Source organism: Scleropages formosus, chromosome 22 (assembly GCF_900964775.1).
Source record: "Scleropages formosus chromosome 22, fSclFor1.1, whole genome shotgun sequence".
Classification (NCBI taxonomy): domain Eukaryota; kingdom Metazoa; phylum Chordata; class Actinopteri; order Osteoglossiformes; family Osteoglossidae; genus Scleropages; species Scleropages formosus.
This window is the reverse complement of record NC_041827.1, coordinates 15,874,233-15,896,061: the sequence shown is the minus strand read 5'-3', so window position 1 is coordinate 15,896,061 and position 21,829 is coordinate 15,874,233. Positions and strand designations below refer to the sequence as shown.

The 21,829-nt window shown below is 44.1% G+C and overlaps 1 protein-coding gene across 2 annotated transcripts in view; it reads right to left on the bottom strand.

Moving 5' to 3' along the window:
• The window catches only part of kif5ab (kinesin family member 5A, b), a 29,313-nt gene that overhangs the window by 4,710 nt on the left and 2,774 nt on the right, over positions 1–21,829 (bottom strand). Inside the window, exons 2-26 of one of the 2 annotated variants that reach the window (XM_018742318.2) lie at positions 12,720–12,807; positions 11,502–11,575; positions 11,289–11,393; positions 10,689–10,737; positions 10,388–10,443; positions 9,909–9,996; positions 9,679–9,803; positions 9,227–9,331; positions 8,949–9,097; positions 8,291–8,439; positions 7,893–8,065; positions 7,685–7,753; positions 7,247–7,453; positions 6,665–6,811; positions 6,347–6,535; positions 5,960–6,077; positions 5,448–5,512; positions 5,249–5,358; positions 4,214–4,315; positions 3,575–3,635; positions 3,398–3,469; positions 3,145–3,249; positions 1,216–1,432; positions 590–749; positions 386–462 (exon numbers count right to left, since the gene is read on the bottom strand). In XM_018742318.2, coding sequence (XP_018597834.1) covers positions 386–462; positions 590–749; positions 1,216–1,432; positions 3,145–3,249; positions 3,398–3,469; positions 3,575–3,635; positions 4,214–4,315; positions 5,249–5,358; positions 5,448–5,512; positions 5,960–6,077; positions 6,347–6,535; positions 6,665–6,811; positions 7,247–7,453; positions 7,685–7,753; positions 7,893–8,065; positions 8,291–8,439; positions 8,949–9,097; positions 9,227–9,331; positions 9,679–9,803; positions 9,909–9,996; positions 10,388–10,443; positions 10,689–10,737; positions 11,289–11,393; positions 11,502–11,575; positions 12,720–12,807 — 2,860 coding nt within the window. Of the gene's footprint in view, positions 1–385; positions 463–589; positions 750–1,215; positions 1,433–3,144; positions 3,250–3,397; positions 3,636–4,213; positions 4,316–5,248; positions 5,359–5,447; positions 5,513–5,959; positions 6,078–6,346; positions 6,536–6,664; positions 6,812–7,246; positions 7,454–7,684; positions 7,754–7,892; positions 8,066–8,290; positions 8,440–8,948; positions 9,098–9,226; positions 9,332–9,678; positions 9,804–9,908; positions 9,997–10,387; positions 10,444–10,688; positions 10,738–11,288; positions 11,394–11,501; positions 11,576–12,719; positions 12,808–21,829 lie in introns of both variants that reach the window. The other variant, XM_018742316.2, reaches the window with a different exon arrangement.

The following is a 21,829-nucleotide window of genomic DNA, read 5'->3' as shown; positions in this document are numbered from 1 at the left end:
TTTAATTCAATGATAAATCGTGTCAAGTATCTCAACCAATCAGCCCATGTGGGAATAAAATTATGTTAAGATGTTGCTACTTTTATATTTATTAATTTAACGGACACTTAGTCCAAAGTGATGCACCACTTAGCGTAAAAAAGTGCATTTGAATCACACATCTGCAGCTATGTCTCCTTCTCATAACGTAATGCACACACTGTATTTTCTATGAGATGTGCGTCGCTTCGGAGAAAAGCATCTGCTAAATGAATAAATGTAAATGTATAATAACAACAAAGGTGATTTCAAAAGAATGCTGAATTGAATTGCATTTGATTGAATTGAATTGAATTGAATTGAACTCTAAAAGGATCAGGGAGCACATGGAGAATCCAGCACTGACCATTGTCCACATTCAGCTGGTAGGAACTGACAGCCTCTGTGCTGCTGACCACGCTGGTGGTCAACTCCGTGGGCAGTCTGTGCGATGGAGAGGGAGAAAAGTGGTCTCTACAAGGGAACCATGGACACACAGTCTTGTGCATTCGCATTCTACTTCCTGCCATCTACTTTGCCGCTATCTCTTGCTGCCTCCACTAGGACTCACGTGTCGGTCTGGGTGTTTCTGGGGGCACAGGGGGTCGTCATTGGCTGAAGAGCACTCTGGAACAGTGCGTTGCTGAAGGTGATGGGCTGGTCAGCACTACGCACAAACACGGGGTTGGTCGGAGAGCAGGCAGGGTAATGTCCCGGCCGCACCGGTTTGGCTGAGGGATAACAATGAAATGTAATTAGTGCCACCGTGAAAACTGTATCGCGTGAGTCATTCAAAGTAATCAGCTACCCTGTGTCTCATGGGATACCTGCAATGTGTTTAGCAACAACTCTGCAAAGTATTTTCTTCCTTAACCAGGGAAGTAATCGTTGCGCTTTCATTCCAGCCAACAAAAGTGGACCTTTATACCCACCACCTATACTGCAAATTATTTGCATCTTGGATTTTGTCAAACTCAGCACTTGGTGCCTATCCCGAAGAAGCGTGGCATCTCCTTTTCAAAGCATAAAGTTGAATAATAAGCTGATGATGTCATTTTCAGACATTTGCCCAAATGAGCACGTCCCACAACACTGTGACTCAGTCCTATTTTATCGGGGTGAGATTAACGGATGGTTTGCCCACTGTACCGCTGCGAAGTGCTGCACTTTCGGGATCTGGCGGCAAAGGTGCATTACCAATCTGAGCAGCGTGGGGGCGCCGCATTGGGTTCTTGGCACGCATCACGTCTTTGATGCGCTCCACCTCCTGCTGGTAACGGCGCCGGTCCTTCATAGCGCCCTCCTTGGCCTCCTTCAGTGCACTCTCCAGGGCCTTAACTCTCTCAGCCGTAGACCGAAGACGTTTTTCCAGTTTAGGAAGCTCACAACGCAGATCTGCATTGTCACGTACCAGCTGCAGAGGACGGCGAGGAGAGCCGGGACACGGGGGCGACAAGAGTGCGAATAAGAAATGGTCGCAAATGAACACCGAGGGATGCAAGAGATCACAGTCCTTGGTGCGTGTGATGACCGAATGAATGACACTTGCAGGGACAGCGAATTGGAATTGAAGCGGTCATGGAATTGGTGTCTCACCAGAACAACTGGAGACATCTGTGTTTATGTGTGTGTGTGTGTGTGTGTGTGTGTGTGCGTGCTCGTGCCTCCAGCAGTCTGCAGTGCTGTTTCCGTAGCTTGCTGTGTGCGCGCTTGTGTTTTCTGGTCCGTTCTGTCCGCAGTGCTGCTGCATGCTGCGCTGTGTATCCTGCAGACACCTCCATTCCAACTACCGTACTGCACCTTTGCAACGGCTGCAGACGGCAGTGATTGATGCCACGAAATTACGCTCAGAACGACAGAGTAACAGAGGGGAGGTGAAATCAACACCTTGTTGGTCTCATTGCTGACTTGAGCGTTGACTCCCGAGCATCGGGATTTCTCATTAAGTAAAAGAACCAGATCAATTCAAATTCAAGCGCACCCTGTATTTTTTAAGGTTCTTGAAACTGCCAGTGCTTCTACCCAGTACATACTATGAGCTGACATCAGTCAAGGATGTTTGAATCACCAGCTGTGCCCCAGGATCATTTAACAAATAAAAAAAAGTTAATTTATCAGTGCGAAATACTGCTGCTACTGCAAGGGATGACTGGCACGGTATCAACACTGAGAAATCTGCAGTATCGCAGATCTGCAGCCTTTTCTGTAATTTGCGGGCGCTGCTCATTTTTGCGCTGCTTAAACATCACGCCTGAAACCACCGAAAAAGAACACAACATTTCCATTAAGACCGACAAAGAAGCTGGCAACTGCATAGTCTTGGAATAAATATTTTTTAAATTATGCCCCATGGAGATGACCTCTATGGTATGTTAAAAACTGGATTAATTTTGCTATCCATCTCCACCTCGCTTGACTTCTTATCCATGTTATGTTAAACACAAAGTAGCTGCGTTACTCTGGAAATAAATGGCGGTGGTAAATTCATTTTAAACACATCCATACAAAGTGAAAAAGCACAGGTTTGAGCTTTCCTCTTCATGGCTTTGAAAATAATACCACTGTTCCCTGAGATATAAACGCTGGTCTTCTTCTGCCGTCAGATTTAAAAACCAGCCAAACTGTCAGTACATGTCTGTAGAAAGTCCACCCACCACCTATGAGGGGCACTTCCCACAAATGAAGCGTGCGAGCATGGAAACAGAGAGAGCAGAAAGGAGAAGGAGGAGAAGCACCTGAGGGCTGAAAACATCCACTCCCTCATCTGTTCAAGAGAAGACAGCGAGCCTGAGGGACCCCATCTGTTTGGGTCAACCGTCAGCCATCACGCCGCGTCATTTACATCGCCGTAAAGCACGCCCTACACCTGCTCCTTGCTGTCTCCCTCTAACCCCCCCGCAATGGTGAGCGTGTGTGAGGCTGTGCTGCAAAACTGGTACTGACGGTACGTTTTTATTTCTCGCACAGCTTGCCATCTCACCTGGCGTTCAGAGACAAAGAGATCTGCTAAGCATGCAGTGGTTAAAATCTGAACTGAACTGCCGTTCCAGTAAAACAGCAGTAGAAGAGATTTGCCCCCTACCACACGCACACACCCTCTTTGATTCCCTCACAGTGTTAACTAACCTGTTTGTGAACTTTTGTAAGCTGGTCCAGGTTGTTCTCAAGAAAGGAAATCTTCTGCTTCTGGGTTGTAGACCCCCCGCTATCATCAGGCTCCATCTCTGAACTCTGGAGTGAGAAGCAGAGACTGAGATCGTGGGGGCAATGGAGCGTGGGATGGAGAAGGAATCCCACTGCCCACCGTACTATACCGCACTGTACTGTACTGTGCAGTACTGTAAGTACGTCCATTCACGTACTGATTGCTCACACTCACTCTTTTGACTCGAGTCGTGAGGTCTTGAACAAAAAGCTTGCGCAGGTTGTGGAGGGTCTGGAGTTCACGGGCCTGGGAGATGGTGGAACAACGGGAGAGGAAAGAAGCAGTCATCCTTGGGTCATCGGTGGCACTAGGCTGGAGCGGCTCGGCAGAGACTAAGACAGCGAGACTCACCACGGTCTCCTCGAGCCCTTTAAGATCCTGCTTGGACTGCTCGTGGCGCTCGTGAAGAAATCTGAAACGGGAAGGACGAAAACCATCATCATATGTACATATTTCATGCTTTGTGTTGTTTTACCACATTTATGTAACTGGTACCAAAGCAATTTAGTGATAAGCCAATTACACTTCTTTACCCATTTATCCAGCTGGGTAATTTTTACTTGGGTATGTACCTTGATAAAAGGTACTACAACAGAAGGCATTCAACCCTGGGTCCTTTAAGTGCAAGGCAACAGCGCTAACCACTACGTCACCTGCTGCCTTTACTGCACTATGAGTGTTACATTAAGAAAAGAGCATCTTCAACATTCAGCATTAGGACTATATACTATAGAGTTTCAGGGCTGTAAGAGAAACATGGTTAATGCATTCACACACACACTGTCTGAAACCGCTTGACCCGAGCGAGGTCGTGGCGAGCCGGAGCCTAACCCGGCAACACAGGGCGCAAGGCCAGAGGGGGAGTGGACACACCCAGGACGGGACGCCAGTCCGCCGCAAGGCACCCCAAGCGGGACTCGTTACGTTAATGCATTCAGTGGAATACATATAAGAGTGGCTCGGGGTAAAACGTGGCTGGGTGCTGCTTACGTCAGCTCCTCCAGCTGCACGCTCTTGTGGTGTTCTCGGCTTTTCAGGCGGTCAAAGTCGGCACGCAGCTGCTGCAGCTCCAGCTCCAGCTTCTGGTTGCGGCTGAGAGGGAGAAGAGGCGCGAAAGACGGAGAGATTAGCTGGGGAGCTGCTCCGTCTAGAGATGAAAGATGAAATCCAGTGCTTCTTTCCTTTTTCTCTAGTTTCCTAGAATTTTATAAACCAGTCTGCCATGTTTCAACAAAAGAACCCGTGCGCCAGTATGAATTTCAGTGCGTTAACATCTTAAAATAGGCCTTCAGATGACTGACTGATTGGTGAGATGAAGGAGTTAAAAGACAAAGGTGGAGTAAGACACTAGACGGAAGGATTGAATCCCACTGAGTCTGGATCTCAGTGTGTGCTTTTGGCTGAGGGGTCTTTCACATACTTTCCAGCAAAAGATTAGGTATCTTTAAATATAACTACCCAGGAGGGGTTGCCAGCTGATGATACTTGGACCCCTGGAGGTTTCTTTCTCTCCCCTTCTTTACAGATGGGGTTTTTTTGTTTTCCTCTCTACTGCTGCCAGCTTGCTTATCCAAATGTCTATCTAGGTCTGTCACCTTAGTGAATGGACACCTGTATTGTACCATGTCTTTGTTGTACCACCTTTTGCAAGTTTGTTCAGCGCTCCATGTCCCCCTGGTGAGAAGAGCAAGCTATAAAAATAAATTGAATTGAACTGAATTGCATTGTATTGAATTGAATACCGATGATCTGGAATCCCACCCAAGGTGTACCCCCCCAGCATTATACCCAGAAATTCTGAGATAGGCTCTTGACTAGCATGACCCTGATAAAGATAAACTGTTAGTGAAAATGACTGAATCGAATTGAATTGAAAACATAACTAAAACTTTTGAGATCTAAAATAAGATGTAAATATCAGGAATGGTCAAAGATGAAAGATGACCAATAAATGCAGAGTTCTAAAGACTGACATGGGTAAAACAAGTGTGGCTGCATCCTGGCGAGGAGGCTGGAAACACCTACTCGGTGAGGTCATCAATAACCTTCTGCTTCTCATTGATCTCGTCACGCAGTCGCCCCAGCTGCTTGTGGTGGGACTCGCGATGCGACTCCATCTGCTGCTCCAGGGCTCTCTGAAACAGCAGAGGTGTGGGGGTGAGATGGCTCAGATATGGACAGAGACTCCATTTTAACTCAGCTTCCGAGGTGTCGCCATGGTTACCTTGACATCGCCAGGCTCCTCGACATCCTTCTGCTTTTCCTTCTTTGTCACTTCCTGCATGGTTTCTGAAAAACACATGGAAGACTCCATCAGTCAAACATATCCGGACTGTACAATTAATGAATAAATGTAATGTAAATTAATCCACGGAGACTCATGTATTCATACAGCTGACATGTTTCTCCAAAGCGACTTAAAATGCTAAGCTACTTACAATGATTTACCCATTTATACAGCTGGGCAATTTTTACTGTATCAATTCAGGGTAAGGGCCTTGCTCAAGAGTATGACAACAGGAGGTAGGATTCACACCTAGGTCCTCCAAGTTCATAGACAGCATGTGTCCTAGTCTCTACGCCACCCAATTCCTATCAAATAAGCATTTTATTCAATTAGCAGCAGCTACATTCTTACTTACTATGGTATGTTAAAGTAAATGCGCAAATGGTTGATTTCTACAGATTTCCCACCAGCGAGACGGCAAGAGCGTGCGCAGCACTGGATGGTCCTACCTTGAGCCTGCAGTTTGGCCAGCTCCTCACTCAGACTGTCATAATTGTCTTCCAGCTGCCTCTTCTTCAGCTCGACATTCTGCATGTACTCCGTCAGAGAGCGGATCTTCGCCTCATGCTGCAGACAGACGCTACGTCAGCTGGGACGCCAAAGCTCTTGTGCAACAACACACACTCACCGGTACACACAGCTGTTCTCTTCCTTCCAGTGAGCAGCACCTGACCTTCAAACCCCACTGCAGCACCCTGTCCATCATCCTATAACAATTCAGACTCCTCTACCAAAATGACCTTCACCTCCCCATCCCTGATCCCCAGCATGCAAGTTTACCCCACACATCCTGGGAATATGGCGTTCCATGTCCCACAATGAGCCCAACCCCACACCTGTGAGATGAGCAGCTGGCAGGAAGAGAGCTCCCGGCCCGTCTCCTCCATCTTGCGATGGCATTCGAGCTGCATGCTTTCCAGCTGCCGACAGCGCTTCACCATAGACTTCACCTCCGACTTGATCTTGCTGATGTAGAGCCGCGCTACTGTGAACTCCTCCTCGATTGCGCCGCTGACCTCCACCGGCTGTAAGGGAGAAGAGAGGAGACAAAGGGAGAGGGACAGAAGACCGGTGACTGGCTGCTTGGCAGAGGGCTCCCGTTCCTGACCGATGCCTGCGGACGCATCTCTGCCACAGTTCTGCTCTCCACCCACCAGCTTGATCTCCCCGTTGCCCACAATGGTGCTGAATTCGCTGAGGTCCCGCATCAGACCATTGAGCACCTCTGCTATGCGCTTCCTTTGGTGTCCGCTCACCTCCTGCATGCGGGACAGTTCGGACTCAATCGACATCAGATGGGCCTGCCGGGAAGTCGGGGGAAGGGTTAGTACGAGAACCAGGCGACGTAAACAGAAACTCAAATGTACGACCTTCGTTAGTGGTTTTTTTACTAACAACGGAACAGCATGGCGTCACGGGTTCGATCATATAGCACTATCTAAGAAGTTCCAAAAGGGTGGCCAGATGTTCCAGAATTAATCTGAATTATCAATCAGATCAAAGGTTATTATTATTATTCTAATGGAAGAATAAACACTTTGGTCATCCACATAGTTAGAGAGGGAAATCCATTTCTTTTCCCTAACTATAACAAACATTTCCTTGTCAAGTATGTACAGATAGAATTTTTTAATGACAAACATTTGTCTACGTTCACTGTTGAGTTTTGGATGTGAACACAATGAGTAAAGATGCAGGAAAACTGAATGGCAGGACAGCGGGATATGTACGCTCACCATTTTCTGGGCCAGCTCCTCTGCCAGCAGCTTGTTCTGCAGACTCTTCTCCTCCACCTCCTGGCTCTTCTGGTCATAGTTGACAGCCAGCTCCTCCAGGGCCTGAAGCACCTCCTTGACCTCTGCCTTGGCGCAGTCGCTCTCCATCTGCAGACGGCCTAGCTCGGTTTGCACCTTCTCACTGTCCCCACGTGTGGACGCCAATAGCTGAAGGGGAAAAGAGGATCAAATATGCTCCGCACACTCCTTTGCGTGGGAACAACATGACAGTAACACAGTCATTTTGACAACACGTATTTCTGAGAGCATGACGATGATTTAGGAGGTCATACACACTTACATAATGGTTAGATTAAACTGACAGGGAGGTGCAGCATAGAGGCAGAGAGAAACAGAATAGCTGGCCAGATGGCAGGAATACTTTTCGGGGGTTTCTACCTCATCTTGATCCAGCATCTGCTCCTTCAGCTTCTCAATCAGCTGGCTCTGCTGGTTAATTTCATCATCCTGCGTACACATGCAAATGTCAAGGTCGTTTCAGCTTTTCCTGGGCACGGCAAATGCGACAAGAAACACATTTCACCTGGATCTTGTTCTCAGCCTGTGGGTGTGTGCGTGTGTGTTCATGTGTGTTTCACGCACTCACCTTGTCATCCAGCTGCTTGTACAGCTTGCGGATCTCCTCCTCGTACTTCTGCCGCTCCTCCGCGGAGATGCGCACCACGATGGAGGAGGTCCCGTTGTCTAGTGGTGGTTCCTCACTGGACTCCAGCTTCACCTGGCCTGGGCTCAGCTGCTCTGTCTCTGGCACATTCTCACCTTGCAGAGAGAGATAGGAACCACGGCTTAGCAACTGCTCTGTGGCGGTGGCTTGCTGGAGACCACTGAGGAAATGCCTTATGGATGCTTTCCAGCTTCCATTTTAACTATCATGAAAAGGTGGCTATGGAGCGTTGAGGGTGAAGCACACTGGGATCTTGGCTGAGTGTGTTTCTGCATGTGTTCATATCTGCTTTTGGTGTTCATCTTGTCTCGCACCCTCACCGTTACGCCAACGGTTCAGCTCAGCCTCCAGCTTCTGGATGGTCTCCTTCAACGTCTTGTTCTTCTCCTTCTCCTTCTCATACTTCCTCTTCCACTGCTCAGCTGTCAGCTCCAGGTTCACAGAGGCAGTGTTCCTGATGGTCTTTGCACTGGAAAAATGGGTAGAAAAAGAGAATATTGGAATGAATGGGATTCACAAAGTATGCTGAGATGCCAAGAAACTGACTCTAGCAACTCCCTTAATTAGGTGGATTAAGGTCTTATTCAGGCCTATGATTACCCTTTTCATTATCTTCCACATCCCAGATCATGACATAACAAAGAATACTGGTGCCACTTTTTTCCTCCATTCTGTCTCTGTTCATTAACTGGCAGAAATGACAAAACTATCTGATCAAATTTAATGTCAAAAAGCTGTAAAAGTGGAGAAAACTGGAAAAGGCTTCTTCACAGCACCGTAAATGCAGTATGTTACACTATAAGGCCAAAATATTAAGAAAAAATAAGCCAATTAATTACAATTGTTCTGCAAGTGAGCAGTTTGCATTTTATTAGGGCTGTTTTGCAGACAGTTAAATTCCACAAAATTTCAACTGCAACATCCAAATCCAGCAAATCTAGAGCCCTAGAGAAACCGATGGAAGCAAGGGTGTGTTACCGCTGGCCGAACATGAGGGTGGACTTGGTCTCAGCATCATTGAAGCTGGAGGGCGAGCAGCAGATGAACATGGTGGTGCGGCAGTTTCCCCCCAGGGAGTCCTGCAGGATCCGTGTCATCTTGCTGTCCCGGTATGGCACATGGGTTTTCTGTAAGGGAACGGTGGCCAGAAGGCGGTCTATGTTGAGACAGCCAACAAGGGCAAGGGGCGTAGACATCATAGAGATCTCAGCTTTTGCAAAAATCCAAACACAAAGCAGCAGTCGGCCTGGACTCACCGTTCCCTCGGCCAGGGCAGAGATGACATTGCCCAGTGAGGAGAGGGACTTATTGATGTTCTTGGCCTCATCCAAGACGGCTCCCTCTGCGCCTGTCTTACTGACCTAGAAGCGAGACACGGAGATGCAGAGAGGACATAGAATGTACCGCACTGTACACCGACTCACTGAAAGTTTAGACACTCCGCAGACAAAACTGATGGTGCGGTGGAGATGCAGGCGTTGTGGAGGAGGCTGGAATATTTATAAATCAGCACTGCAAGCAAATGCAATTACTGCACCTTGTTAAATACTGTATATGTGACATGTGATGCGTTCGGATTAAGTTCCGTAGGTACAAAGTGGGCCCACGTGGGACCTATAACACCCCTGCAGGCAGTTACAGTTCACAGTCGCTCGGGGGCTGATTGTCACCGTCAGGATCTGAATGGTCTGTTTTGCCGATGACTCACCTTCTCGCTTCCGGCCAGATCCACAAGGTAGAGCTTCCCGCTGAGCTTCTGCTCCGTCTCAATGTGCTCCTGCTTGATGTTAATTAGGAAGATGCTATGGCTGCGGGAGCTGTGCTCGTTCATGTCTGCGAAGAGACGACGTAAGAGAGTCACGCAGAGTTACCGGAAAAGGGATATCCAGGAGCCGAGCATCATTTCATCCTTGAGATAATGGCGGAGGGGGAACCTACTTGTCACAGCCACGTGACGATTGGCTTTCCCCTCGTCAATCACGTCCATCACTTCCTCCGGACTGGACACGAAACGCTCTGTGCATCCCTGAGTTAAGCAAGACACAGAAACAGAGCTCAGAAAGTGCTGTAACAAGTAAATGAGATAAACATAAATTTGAAACAGTGAAAAAAATAGCAAAAAATAGAACAGCTGGTAGTGTAGTGGTTAGAGCTACTGCCTTTGGATCCAAAGGTTGCAGGTTTGATCCCCACCTTTGGCTCTAGTACCTTTTGAGCAAGGTACTTACCCTGAATTGCTCCAATAAAATTACCCAGCTGTATAAATGGGTACACAATTGTAAGCTGCATTTGAGAAAAGTGTCAGTCAAATGTATAAATAAAACATATTTGATTTAAAATAATATAATTGAGTTGCAGTTCCACACACGTGAAAAAGTCACTATGCAAACAACCTGTCTCATTATCAGTACACTCACCTTTACAAAGGGAACCCTGTTCTTGTCCTCGTGAACTGCCAGGTTTGTCTTGGTTACTGAAAAAGAGTAAGAAGCAAGAAATTAATTATTTCACATAGAGAAGGCAAAGAAATTGTAGAGGACACAACATGTTTCATGGCACCAGAAGGTCCACCTCATTTTCCTTTGAAGTGTTTCTGGACCCATATTCCTCTGTTTCTTGCTAACAAATTAGTACTTTTACACTTGCCTAACTTGGTTTGTAATGTGTTGCTGCAACCATCAAGAGTCCAGGGTGGATTGTGGATCATTTAATACTTACCATCCAGAAGGTCACGGATTTTGTCCATGTAGATTTCGAAATAGGAAACCTAAAAAGATGACAGAAGAAATAATAAAGTGTGTTATTTGCTGAGATGATAGAGCTATAATAATAATATAGTATGATAATAACACTGCCCACGTTTGGAGATACATAGAAGTAAAAATGGTGTATGAAAATGAGGTTCAATGTAGTATATCTATCACTGTAAATCACCTTGGATAAAGATGTCAGCTAAATACTACACAGTAATCATGTATGTTGCTTTGAAAAAAAGCATGTGCTAAATCCATAGTTAAAAAATTATAACAAGTATCCAGGTATCATCAAGCACTCATAGATAATGTTTGCATAGGTGATGCTACGGACCAGAGCCAATTTCCTATTGGACAAAAACTCTCAAATGAAAGATTTCCTGTCCAGTATATGATGTCACGTTAATAGTTTCCATAGTTATTTTCTCAATCCTGTATTTAGTGATTACTTTTGGAGTTTTAAAGAGAAATACAAGAGGTATATAAAGCGACTGGCTGTGATTCAGAAAGATTGGAGCTCATGTGAAAAACACTGGTTTACTTGGCTGCTGTTATTATTCCACACCTTGATGTGAAACTCCAGGTTTTCATCCATGGCAAAGATATGATTGAAGATGTCCTCTGCAATTCGGGGAATGATTCCCATCTCTTGTGTATCATGCAGCTTCCCCTGTGACGGGAGAGGGAGCGGTGATCAGGGGGACAGGATACAGCAAAAGGAGAGGAAATGTGTACAATGAAAACAGGCATTATTTTCCTTTTTTTTACAAATTCTTGCCTCCATAGTATGGGTCTTTCCAGAAGAAGTTTGTCCATAGGCAAAGATGGTGCCATTGTACCCTGCCAGGACATCTATGGAGAGAGTGAAACATGAGACGGACACCAGTTATCAGAGTCCCCGACAGAGAGAGATCACAGCTGAAGGTCCAACACTGGGACACGACCACATTCTGATGTCATCCGCTTTAAAAGGTTGCCGCTGTTGCAGTGATTCAAGTTTGTGGGTGGAATTCATACTGTCTGTTTTCTGCTTTAAGTATGTTGATTTGCATCATGCTCTGTCCTAAAAAAATGTTCCTTTAACACTGAGATTTTCTCTGCTGCCATTCAGTAAATTGCTGCATGGTAGGAGCGTCACGATGATAGTGGGCAGCAACGGTGCCTCATAGCTCCGGGGGCTGTGCGCTGCAATGTGAGTTCGAATCCAGCTCAGCTTTGAGTGGAGTTCACACGTCCTTCCCGCGTTCGTGTAGGTTTGCTCCACAAAAGTGTGTGTTGCTGGTGAATGTGTGTGAATGCCCTGTGATAGACAGGCGTTCCCATCCGGGCACTACGCACCTGGGGTATACTCAGGACCACCACTGCTTGTACACATTATGTAACATCTCTGATTTCTATATTTATTCTTCTAGTAATTTACATATAGGACAATCTGCTGAATCTGCCATTAATTTAAAATGTTCCGAAAGCAACACCAACACGAAATGCACCTCTTTCTGATGGTGCATCGCAGCTTTGTCCTTCGACATACACACACTAGCACAGATACACGCACGCGACCTTCTTTTCCCTCTCCAGCTCCTTCAAGCACTGTCCATCTGTCTCTCTCATTCATCCTCAAACCATGCAAATAGCATTTCCTCCTCTCTGATATATCCATGCTATTTTAGTCATTTTCATTATTAAGTGTTGGGGAGGGTGAGGTGATGGAAATAGAGAGTGAAAACTGTAAATATCTACAGTGGATGAGAGATTGAATGGAAAGAAATCAGACTGAGGGCAAGATGCATGGTATAGTAAGTGTGTCCAGCTCTTAGGATGTGGGATCAACGGGGCTCTGATGCCAGTCCTCAATTTTCTCCTGTCGGTCTACTTTCCCGTTCACTTCTCCATCTATTCTGGGGTCCACAGCTACACACCTTCAATACATATGGGTTAAACACATGCCCCCAGCGGCAGCCGCTGCAGTGCACACGATACACGCAGAGCCACTTACCTTTGACGATCTGCTTGGCGCAAGTGTTGTACACCTGTTCCTGCGTGGTGTTGGTGGGAAACACTCGGTCAAACACATAGGACTTCCCCTGTGAAGATACGAACACATTCACATAGTTAAACACACGCCAGCTGGTGGAAGTGCGGCGATACAGATGATGTGGAGGAGGCTGAAACACTTAGATCACTTTAAGTCGGTTCAAAAACTGCACCAATTACAATACCGCATATATAAGATGCAAGGCTTTAGGATTGTGATCTGTAGGTACGAAGGGGGTCGTTTCGATCCGAAACACACCTGCAGACAATAATTTACACACATTTTGGGTTGACTGCAAAGCACAGTGTCAGTCAAAAGTTTGAGTACATACAGGCAAGCTGTGCAATACTTGTTTGGGATGACCTGGACAGAAGGGTGCAAAGTGATGCGGCAGGTAGTAGGGATGTCTCACAGTACCTCGGTTGCAAAATCGGACATGGGATCGATCCTGGCCCACTCTGTGTGTAATTTGCATGTCCGCCCCATGTTCGCATGGGTTACCTCCAACAGTCCAAAGAAATGTGAACCGGTGACTCTAAATCGCCTTTAGTGTGTATTTACGTATGTGTATGTTTTGACTGTTTCTTTATATTACAAACTCTTCTCGTACATCCAGCATGAGGGGTCCAAACAAGATGGGTACAGCATCAATCGCAGTACTGGACAAATTGCGTTTTAAGGCAAGTTTGTGTTCATGTTGTACACGAAGGAGTACCGGTTTTCCATCTTATTAATTTCACTAAGTGGTCTATTCAATGAATTTCTAAAATAAATTTCAAAAGCATGCAGAGCACATGGCACACACAGCAGCAGCAGCATGGGAGGATGTTTCACGCATCATGCAGCCAGCGTACTGCATGTGCATTCATGTGTCTCTTTGTCTTTTTGACCTGGGGAGTATCTATGGGGCTGAGCGATCAAATGACGAGCGAATCCATCAGAGTGATGAGTGTGGTTCGACTGTGGAGAAAGGACAGGGCAATTTGGGAGAAAGCCGGGGGGAGGGGTTAATGGCCTTTCTGCTGCAGCCAGGGTTTCTGATTCAAGGAGGCGTCTGCCAGACCGAGACAGAGAGCCGCTGCGGTAAAATCTCCGCGATGAAACAGGAGTCTGATGCGGTCCTACTCGACCCCTGCTGTTGCTGTGCAGAAATTCATTAATTAGTCTGTCTAGTCTCTCCCGTGAGTCCTCTGCACGTTTTTTTTTACCAACTTCCTTTCATCTTCAGCATCACGAGCATCTGGTGACTTATCAACAGATCATTCTACGACAGAGCTGCTATATAAGTAGTACAACAGAACAGCAAAACAAATGTTTCTGAACCTGTAAATTGTTAACCTGATTGGTAATAAAATTAAATGAAGAGTCGGGCAGATAGGTTTTCATGTTTTGATCTCAGTAAAGCCATCAACATGTGATGAAGTGTAATTGTCTATTGCATGCACCAACAATGAGGAAAAAGGACAAACTGCATGTCTACGGACATTCTTATAACCCTTTTTATTTATGAGACTTAATAGCCCTGTTCCAATACAATGACCTGTGTTGCATTAGAGTGGGGGATATGAAATGGTGATATAAGCTTAATAAGATCATTTGAAATTACACTGTTACTTGGGCCGCATGGCATGCCATGCTCAATATCTCTTGTTCCTCTGCAGAAATTTGATAGTATTCTTGAAGCAGATACATCAGAAGTGCATTCAGTAATGGAAGAGCCCTTCTGCAGCACGGCATTGTGCAGAGGATTAGCCAGGCATGCTTGTGTGTGTCTATGTGTGTGCATCACATGATCCCCTACTGCACCACCCACTCCCAACAATCTTACAAGCCATTTCATCCCAGTCGCTGCACGAAAAAAAGAATAAAGGGAAAGCAAAAAGGGGGAAATACAAAGAGAGAGGTGGGTGTAAGTGATGAGATACAACGACAGGAGAGAGACGAACAGGACTATTTGTATTTAAATGGAGGAGCGAGGGAGAATTTTAATGCCATCAATGCTCTATAACAGAGTGAGAATTTAGGCTGCGAATGGGTCCGTGGAGGGCCTTCTGTAATGGCAGAATAGCAGGGGTGGTGGGCGAATCCAAGTGCACAATTTATTTACACTGATGTTTTGTATAAATCTTCAAACAACATTAATCTTCAGACAACAGACACAAGAGAATACCCCGAATCTAGACGGTTGAGTTACACAAGAAGAATAAGGATGGAGCCGCACACTCAAGCTTAGAGGGATAAATAAATTCATTTGTACAACGCAGATACATTTCCACAAGTTGCCTTCATCGGCATGCATGTACATTATGTAAGGACTGAGATATATAATGAACAGACCATGTGACCAGTTATCACAGTATTTTACTTGGACCAACAGCTGTGACCAATACTTAATGACATCATAATCTGTCACATGTCCATTCACTGCATAGGTCTCATACTTTATGTAATGTTCATGCACACCGATGAAGACAGCTACCCGAAACGCATCCGTGTAATACAAATTATTTATCTCACTAAGATGGAGTGAGATCTTACACCCCAGCTTGTTATGTGATTTTGACATTGAGGTGCGTGGGCCTTTTGTCACCAAGACAAATACTCAATAAAAAACATTGCCCCAAGTGCCTTTGGGTTATTTGTGAAATCTATATGCCATAAAATGACATTAGAAATATGGTTTATGTATGTCATTCAGTTGGAGTTCACAGAAAATAGCTGAAATTATTGTTAAATTGATGGCGTGTTCTCTAAAGCTCTCGGGATGAAAAGCAAAAGCTATGCCACCACATAAAAATTATTCATCAGGCATCATTATTTTGTTTTAAAAACTAGGAGTGCTTGGCTTCCTTCAAAAACAGGGAAAGCTTCATTATCACATCTTCCTGATACTTCTCAAAACTCTCAGTTCTGCAAAAAATTGGGATAAAACCGGGAAGGTATTCGTATCACTCACAAAAAAACTTTATGGCCTGTTTTCGTAACCTGGACACTACTGAAGTGAGCCAACTTCCAGATATTCATTGCAAGTATGAAGACATATACGGGGTTGTTCGAGAACTTATGTACATACAGTTTTGGTATACTGATGAAAGAAAATACACGGAATCTTTCAAAACTGGAGAGAGAGACACCGTTCATAGACGATAAAATGTCTCTGAAGAAAGAAACTAATACTGTATGTAGTGAATATTGAAAATACAAGAGTAACAGTTGCTTGGGATTTTTAAAATTTGCGCCTTCCCCTGTGCAAACCACTTCAAATCACTTGTTTACTATGAAATCATGGTCAATTTTATGCACTCTAAATACAACTTCTTACGACGAGAGCTTTCTAGCCAGCTTCAGCCACTGCAGAGTGCTGTACTAGGAATCACCTGGAACATTTTGTGCGTTAAAACCACAGATGGAAAGTGGCCTGCTCGCATGGCGTAAGTGTAAATTAATGAAGCTTTTCATAATCCAGTTAGCAAAGTGAATGACCTGAGGGCAAGAAATAACAGAAACAAAATGATTCGATTAGATAGGGACTGCAGAGCTACCGACAGACTCATTGCCACTTTGTGCCAGACGCCCTGTCCCAGTCCCATCCTAAAAATATTTATGGCAAGTCAGTTCAAAGTGCTATCAGAAAGGTGCGGTCTATTTTAATTCCACTGAGACGAGTGCTGAACGGCAAGGAGACACCCGATAGGACTCAAATCGATTGGAATGGGTCCTGCATGGATGATACTGCATTTCTCTCTCCCGCTCCCACTTCTAATAACCAGACAACTGCAGAGCAGTAATATCTTATCTGGAAAAAGTGTGGGATCCAGCGTTCCTGAGGCCTGTCCTTGTAAATTCGAGCCCAAACCTTACAGAAGGCAAAAATATGGAGATGGCTTGGCAAGTGCAAATAATTTCACTGCTTGGAAATTCATTCATCGTGTTATGTAAACCTTGAATAGCATAATGCCGTGAACATAGGAGCCCCATGCACTGGGAGAGTGACCAATCGAAAAGGAAAAGGAACATGATCCTATTAATTTGAATATTAATAGTAATATACAGAGGGTTAAAGGCTGGCTATCCGAATGAGGAAATAGAGTTTATAATATGTCCAGATTGCTGATGCCCTAATACACAAATTAATAAACAGCATCAGTAGACAGCTGAGCTGCAGCAAAGCGTAGAGAAGGCAGAGAATTAATTTGCCTCATCACTCAAGATGATAAAAACGTAATTAAGACAGTTAGGAAATTAATTTAACAGGAGACTGATGACAGAGACTGGCAACAAGTGGAAAGGCATATGTTCATCTTTCTTGGCGATGCGTGTCATAAAGTCAATATTCAAAAGCAACGTAAGTTAGCAGTTAAACTCCATCGTCTTGTCATAATGCTGTGACACATATCAATCCCAGAAGCAGAACATAATGCATGTACAGGCTAACATTAAGTGACCTTTGCTTCCTTTGTTGAAAAGAGCTTTTTGCTTGCGAGACTCAATTCAAACTATGATCACGGGTTTTGGAAAATATGCAGTACGGAACACTGTGGATTCTATTGTTGCCTTATACAGCAGCCCTGGAGCTTGCAGGTTTGAGTCTGGCCCCCTTCTTGTGTACTTTTTCAAGTACTTGCATTTCCTCCAACACTGCAAAAACATATGATCAGTTGACTTGTGTATATTTTTTAATGACTTGCAATCGGCTGGCATCAATTTCCGGATTTTCCTTACCTTATAGCCAATGTGTAATGTGTTACATTTACATTTACATTTACATTTATGCATTCCACAACAGACAGAGGACTGAGATATAAACAAATGATTATCAAAGTACTGCTGGTTTGATTGATAGCACCATTTTCCTTTCCCAAATATTCGAGTAGCTGGCAGCTTACAGTATATGAATATTAAAATGCACAGAATGGTAAAGGACTAATTTATGAAGCTGTGACAAAGTCAAGAGGGAAAAGGATCCAAAACTAATGAGTTCTGAGACACTTCTTAAATCCTGGAAGGGATTCAGCAGTTCCAAAGGACAGTGGGAGTTTGTTCTACCACATCGGGGCCAAGACTGATAACTGACAGGCTTTTGATGTTTTACCCCTTGTCAATATTAGGCTTTGAAATACTGTGTCCATGGCCATGATTTCAAAAGTTGCTACTTTTAAACATGTAATGTTTTTGTGAAGAAACTAAATGACCATACAAATATAACACCATACTTTTTTTTAATCTTAACTGTGACTCAGACTTAAGACTGAGCTGCTGAAAAAACAGACCCCAGGATAAGGTCTGAACTTGAGGATATGGAAAGCAGTGAGGAAATATGAGAATTCATAAGATGTCAATCATACAAGAAAACACAATCAACAGACAATGCCAGTACATTAAATATAATTCCCTGCATTATAAACGATCCTTTGTGAAAATAATCAAAATTTCTATGTGTGCCAAACACCAGCAGCTACCAACGGGGTTCTTGTTTGATGAAAGTTTTGTGAAAGCAGTCAGTTCTCTCTCTGCACTAATGGAATTGGCCCCCTGCTCTGACACATTAGTGACACTTTAATCCCTTCTCTGCCGAGACGCTTATCGTACTGCATGTAGTTCTGGCACTTAGGACGGATCCAGCAAATGCACAAGTCTGTTAAGGCAAGCTCAAAGGAGATTTAAACCCAAAAAAATTATTCAATTTCTCATATTCTTTCTCTGGAGGAAAGCAAAAAATATAGTAAATTATTAGAATTAGCATAAAAATCAACACCATCAGAGCTGAACAACTTTCTTTTTCCATCTCAAACACTGCTATAAATGATGTGTTTGAAGCTACATTAATAATTCAAGTGCAGGCAGAATGTTTCTAGGGCACAATTTCAGCAGAATTTGCCCTCTTTCTCCCAACTGTAGAGTATTTGGGCTGGAAAGGATGCTACTTTGATGGGCCAGAGGTGTAAAGATATTGATCCGACCATAACATGAATCTGCAGTTCTGCATTAAAGAATTCAGGTCAGCATTTATTAAATACTAGACCGAGATAAAAAGAAAATGGGAGAGGGCTAACTGGAGCATTGTGAGGGCCAGAAATGGGAGCTTTTATTCTCATGAGTATAATACCCATCAGGAGACACTGTGCTTACATTGCTGTTGTTACTTTGGTTTGCTCATCGTTTGCTGTGCAGATCAGATTTTCCTGACTCATCAGTCATTAGTCATACCTCCAACTCATAGTCGTACACAAAGGAAGGAGAGTCAGTCAAAGCCTAAAAACAAGGCTGACTTTATGATTTGAGAAATCTCCATTTGGACCATTCTGGTTGATCTATATATATATATGGTTATATTTTGACATGAAATGTCAATTTTTCTTTTGCTTTCTGTTCTACAAACTCTTTAAAAATGTTGTTGAATTTCAAGCTTTTGTTTCATCTTTTCTTAAGGATAATATTGCAAGGCTGCTACATGAGCATGTCTTATTGACAGAATATGGGTATAGCAACTGGGGGGGGGGGTGCAGTGGTGCAGTGGGGCAGTGGGTTGGACCACGATCCTGCTCTCCGGTGGCTCTAGGGTTCGAGTCCTGCTGGGGGTGCCTTGCGATGGACTGGCATCCTGTCCTGGGTGTGTCCCCTCTGGCCTTACATCCTGTGTTGCTGCTGGGACAGCTAGTAGCATAGTGGTTAGAACTACTACCTTTAAACCTGAAGGTTGTGGGTTCAAATCCCCCTCCAGCTGTAGTACCCTTGAGCAAGGTACTTACCCTAAATTGTTCCTGTAAAAAAATTACCCAGCTGTATAAATGGGTAAGTAATTGGGCATAGCTTGATGCTGTGGGTATAGCAATAAAAAATGGAAACACAGTAGGTCTGTCTTTCAAAGAAAGGAATTCCAAACTTTCCAAAGGATGAAAAAGGAAAAACTGAAATCAGTTTTCCATTTCCTTGACCAACTCTGGGTGGGGGCCCCCATTTGGTCTATTGACCAGCACATTCCAAGAAGATACTAGTATGTGATTTAGGCAAATGTTTCAATCTGCATGAAAGTAACTGGAGACCTTAGGTACAAGACAAAGACCTTGTCTTCTACCCAAGCCTTGAAACATTAAGCTCAACAGGGTGGAAACCGAAGACTGTGGTGATGATCGTTTTCAAAATCCAAATTGTAACGAAATGTAAATATTTCTTTGGAAATGCACTGCTTACTCTGGTGTGTAATGACGGCGTAGTTTTGTGTGTACACAAAAACACACAATAACATGTGGTTACATAAAACACAGCAGCCTTTTATGCGTTACTAACTATACTGACTACTCTTCAGTGCTGTCTTCTAAAGAAGTACTTATGAAGACAGTTCTTCGTAAGACCTTTTATTTCTTCCACAGCTGTCAAAACGATCCCATCAGTCACCACGTAATCTGCTGTGCAACACATGTCACAAATAAGGCATGATTTTTCATCCTAAACTGCCAACAATATGAAAACTTCTGACCCTGGAATAATCTTTCCATGCAGGCATCTTGCAGATATTATCATTTTACAGTTTTGGAAAGCAAGGGACATCATTTCTAATTTTCTTGAATAAATACCTTCTGTCATGAGGTGGAATTGAGGCAACAAGTAAAAAAACCGAAATTAGATGCTCTGAGCAAATAAGAAGATTGAAATATACCAAGAGAAAACCTACTCTACAATCACTGAACTTGGCATGCAGACACTGCCCTCTTTCAAAAAGTGCAGCCTGATTTGATATCTCCAGCGAGAGAGTTCTCAGTGCTAGGAGGAGAAGGTCACAGCGCTGAAACCAACAGATAACAAGTGATTCTCAAAGACACACAAAATGCATGCACTGAATCATAAAATAGGACACATCTTCTGACACATACATCCAAATTCATACATGGGAATTAATTAAATTAATTCTATGTGAATTTCTCTGTGAAACTGGCCCTTGCCAGCAAAAATCAGCAGGATGAAGAGAGGTGGACTGCAACAATGAGAAATTATCACCAGTCACCCACGAAATGCAAATATGTTTTACAGATGGCAGATTAATTTCTGAAACCTTCCAGGCATAGTGCTGATGCAGCCAGAGGGTGGCAAGAAATATCCGAACATCAAAAATGCATTTACAGTAAAATTTCCCAAATGCAACTTCCGGCTCCTTTACCTTTATTCATTTAGCACATGCTTTTCTCCAAAGTGACTTAAAATTAATAAAGTAGTATATACTACAGGTCAACCAATAGCGTAGTGGATAGAGCTGCAGGATCAAATCCTGCCTGCAGCTGTAGTACCCTTGAGCAAGGTACTTACCCTAAATTGCTCCAGCTGAATTACCCAGCTGTATGAATGTACCCATTTATTGTAGGTACACTGTAGGTACACTGTAAGTTGTTCTGAAGAAAGTTGTTTAAATGAGACTTGACTTGAAAACACACATTTGGACCATGGGAGGAAACCAGAGCGCACTTACATTTACATTTATTCATTTAGCAGACGCTTTAGTCCAAAGCGACGTACATCTCAGCAAAAGTACGATTTATGCAATACATTAAGAGAAAGAGACATAGCTGCAGACATGTGACTCAAGTAAATCTAGTTTTCTTGCCAAGCATGCACAGGAAACCATTCCAAACATCCGGGAGAACATGGAAACTCCTCCCAGGCCAAGAGGGGATCAAACCCACAGCCACAAACAGCTCCCAGGCACTGTAAGACAACAGCGTCACCATACCGCCCCATGGTGAATCAGCTTCTGTGAATCAACTGTTTTCAAAGTCGCCTCTCCGATAGGATATCACTCTCTTTTTCATGTGATAGTATAACACACAGAAAGAGTACCAGAAACAACGGGTGTGCATGTGTACTATTCATGCATTTAAGAAAGACAGAAAATGAACTATGTTAAGTAAAATGCAGTGTCACACTGCAGGTGCCAAGATGCCCTCAGAAAAAATAAAACAAAAGATTAAAACGGAGAAAAAAAACACCCAGGGAGTTGTTCTTTCTTGTTTGGTGTCATTAAAGCTCTACCCATGCATTACCAGTGTATGCAGTTCTCACTTACACTGCTTGGTTGTGTA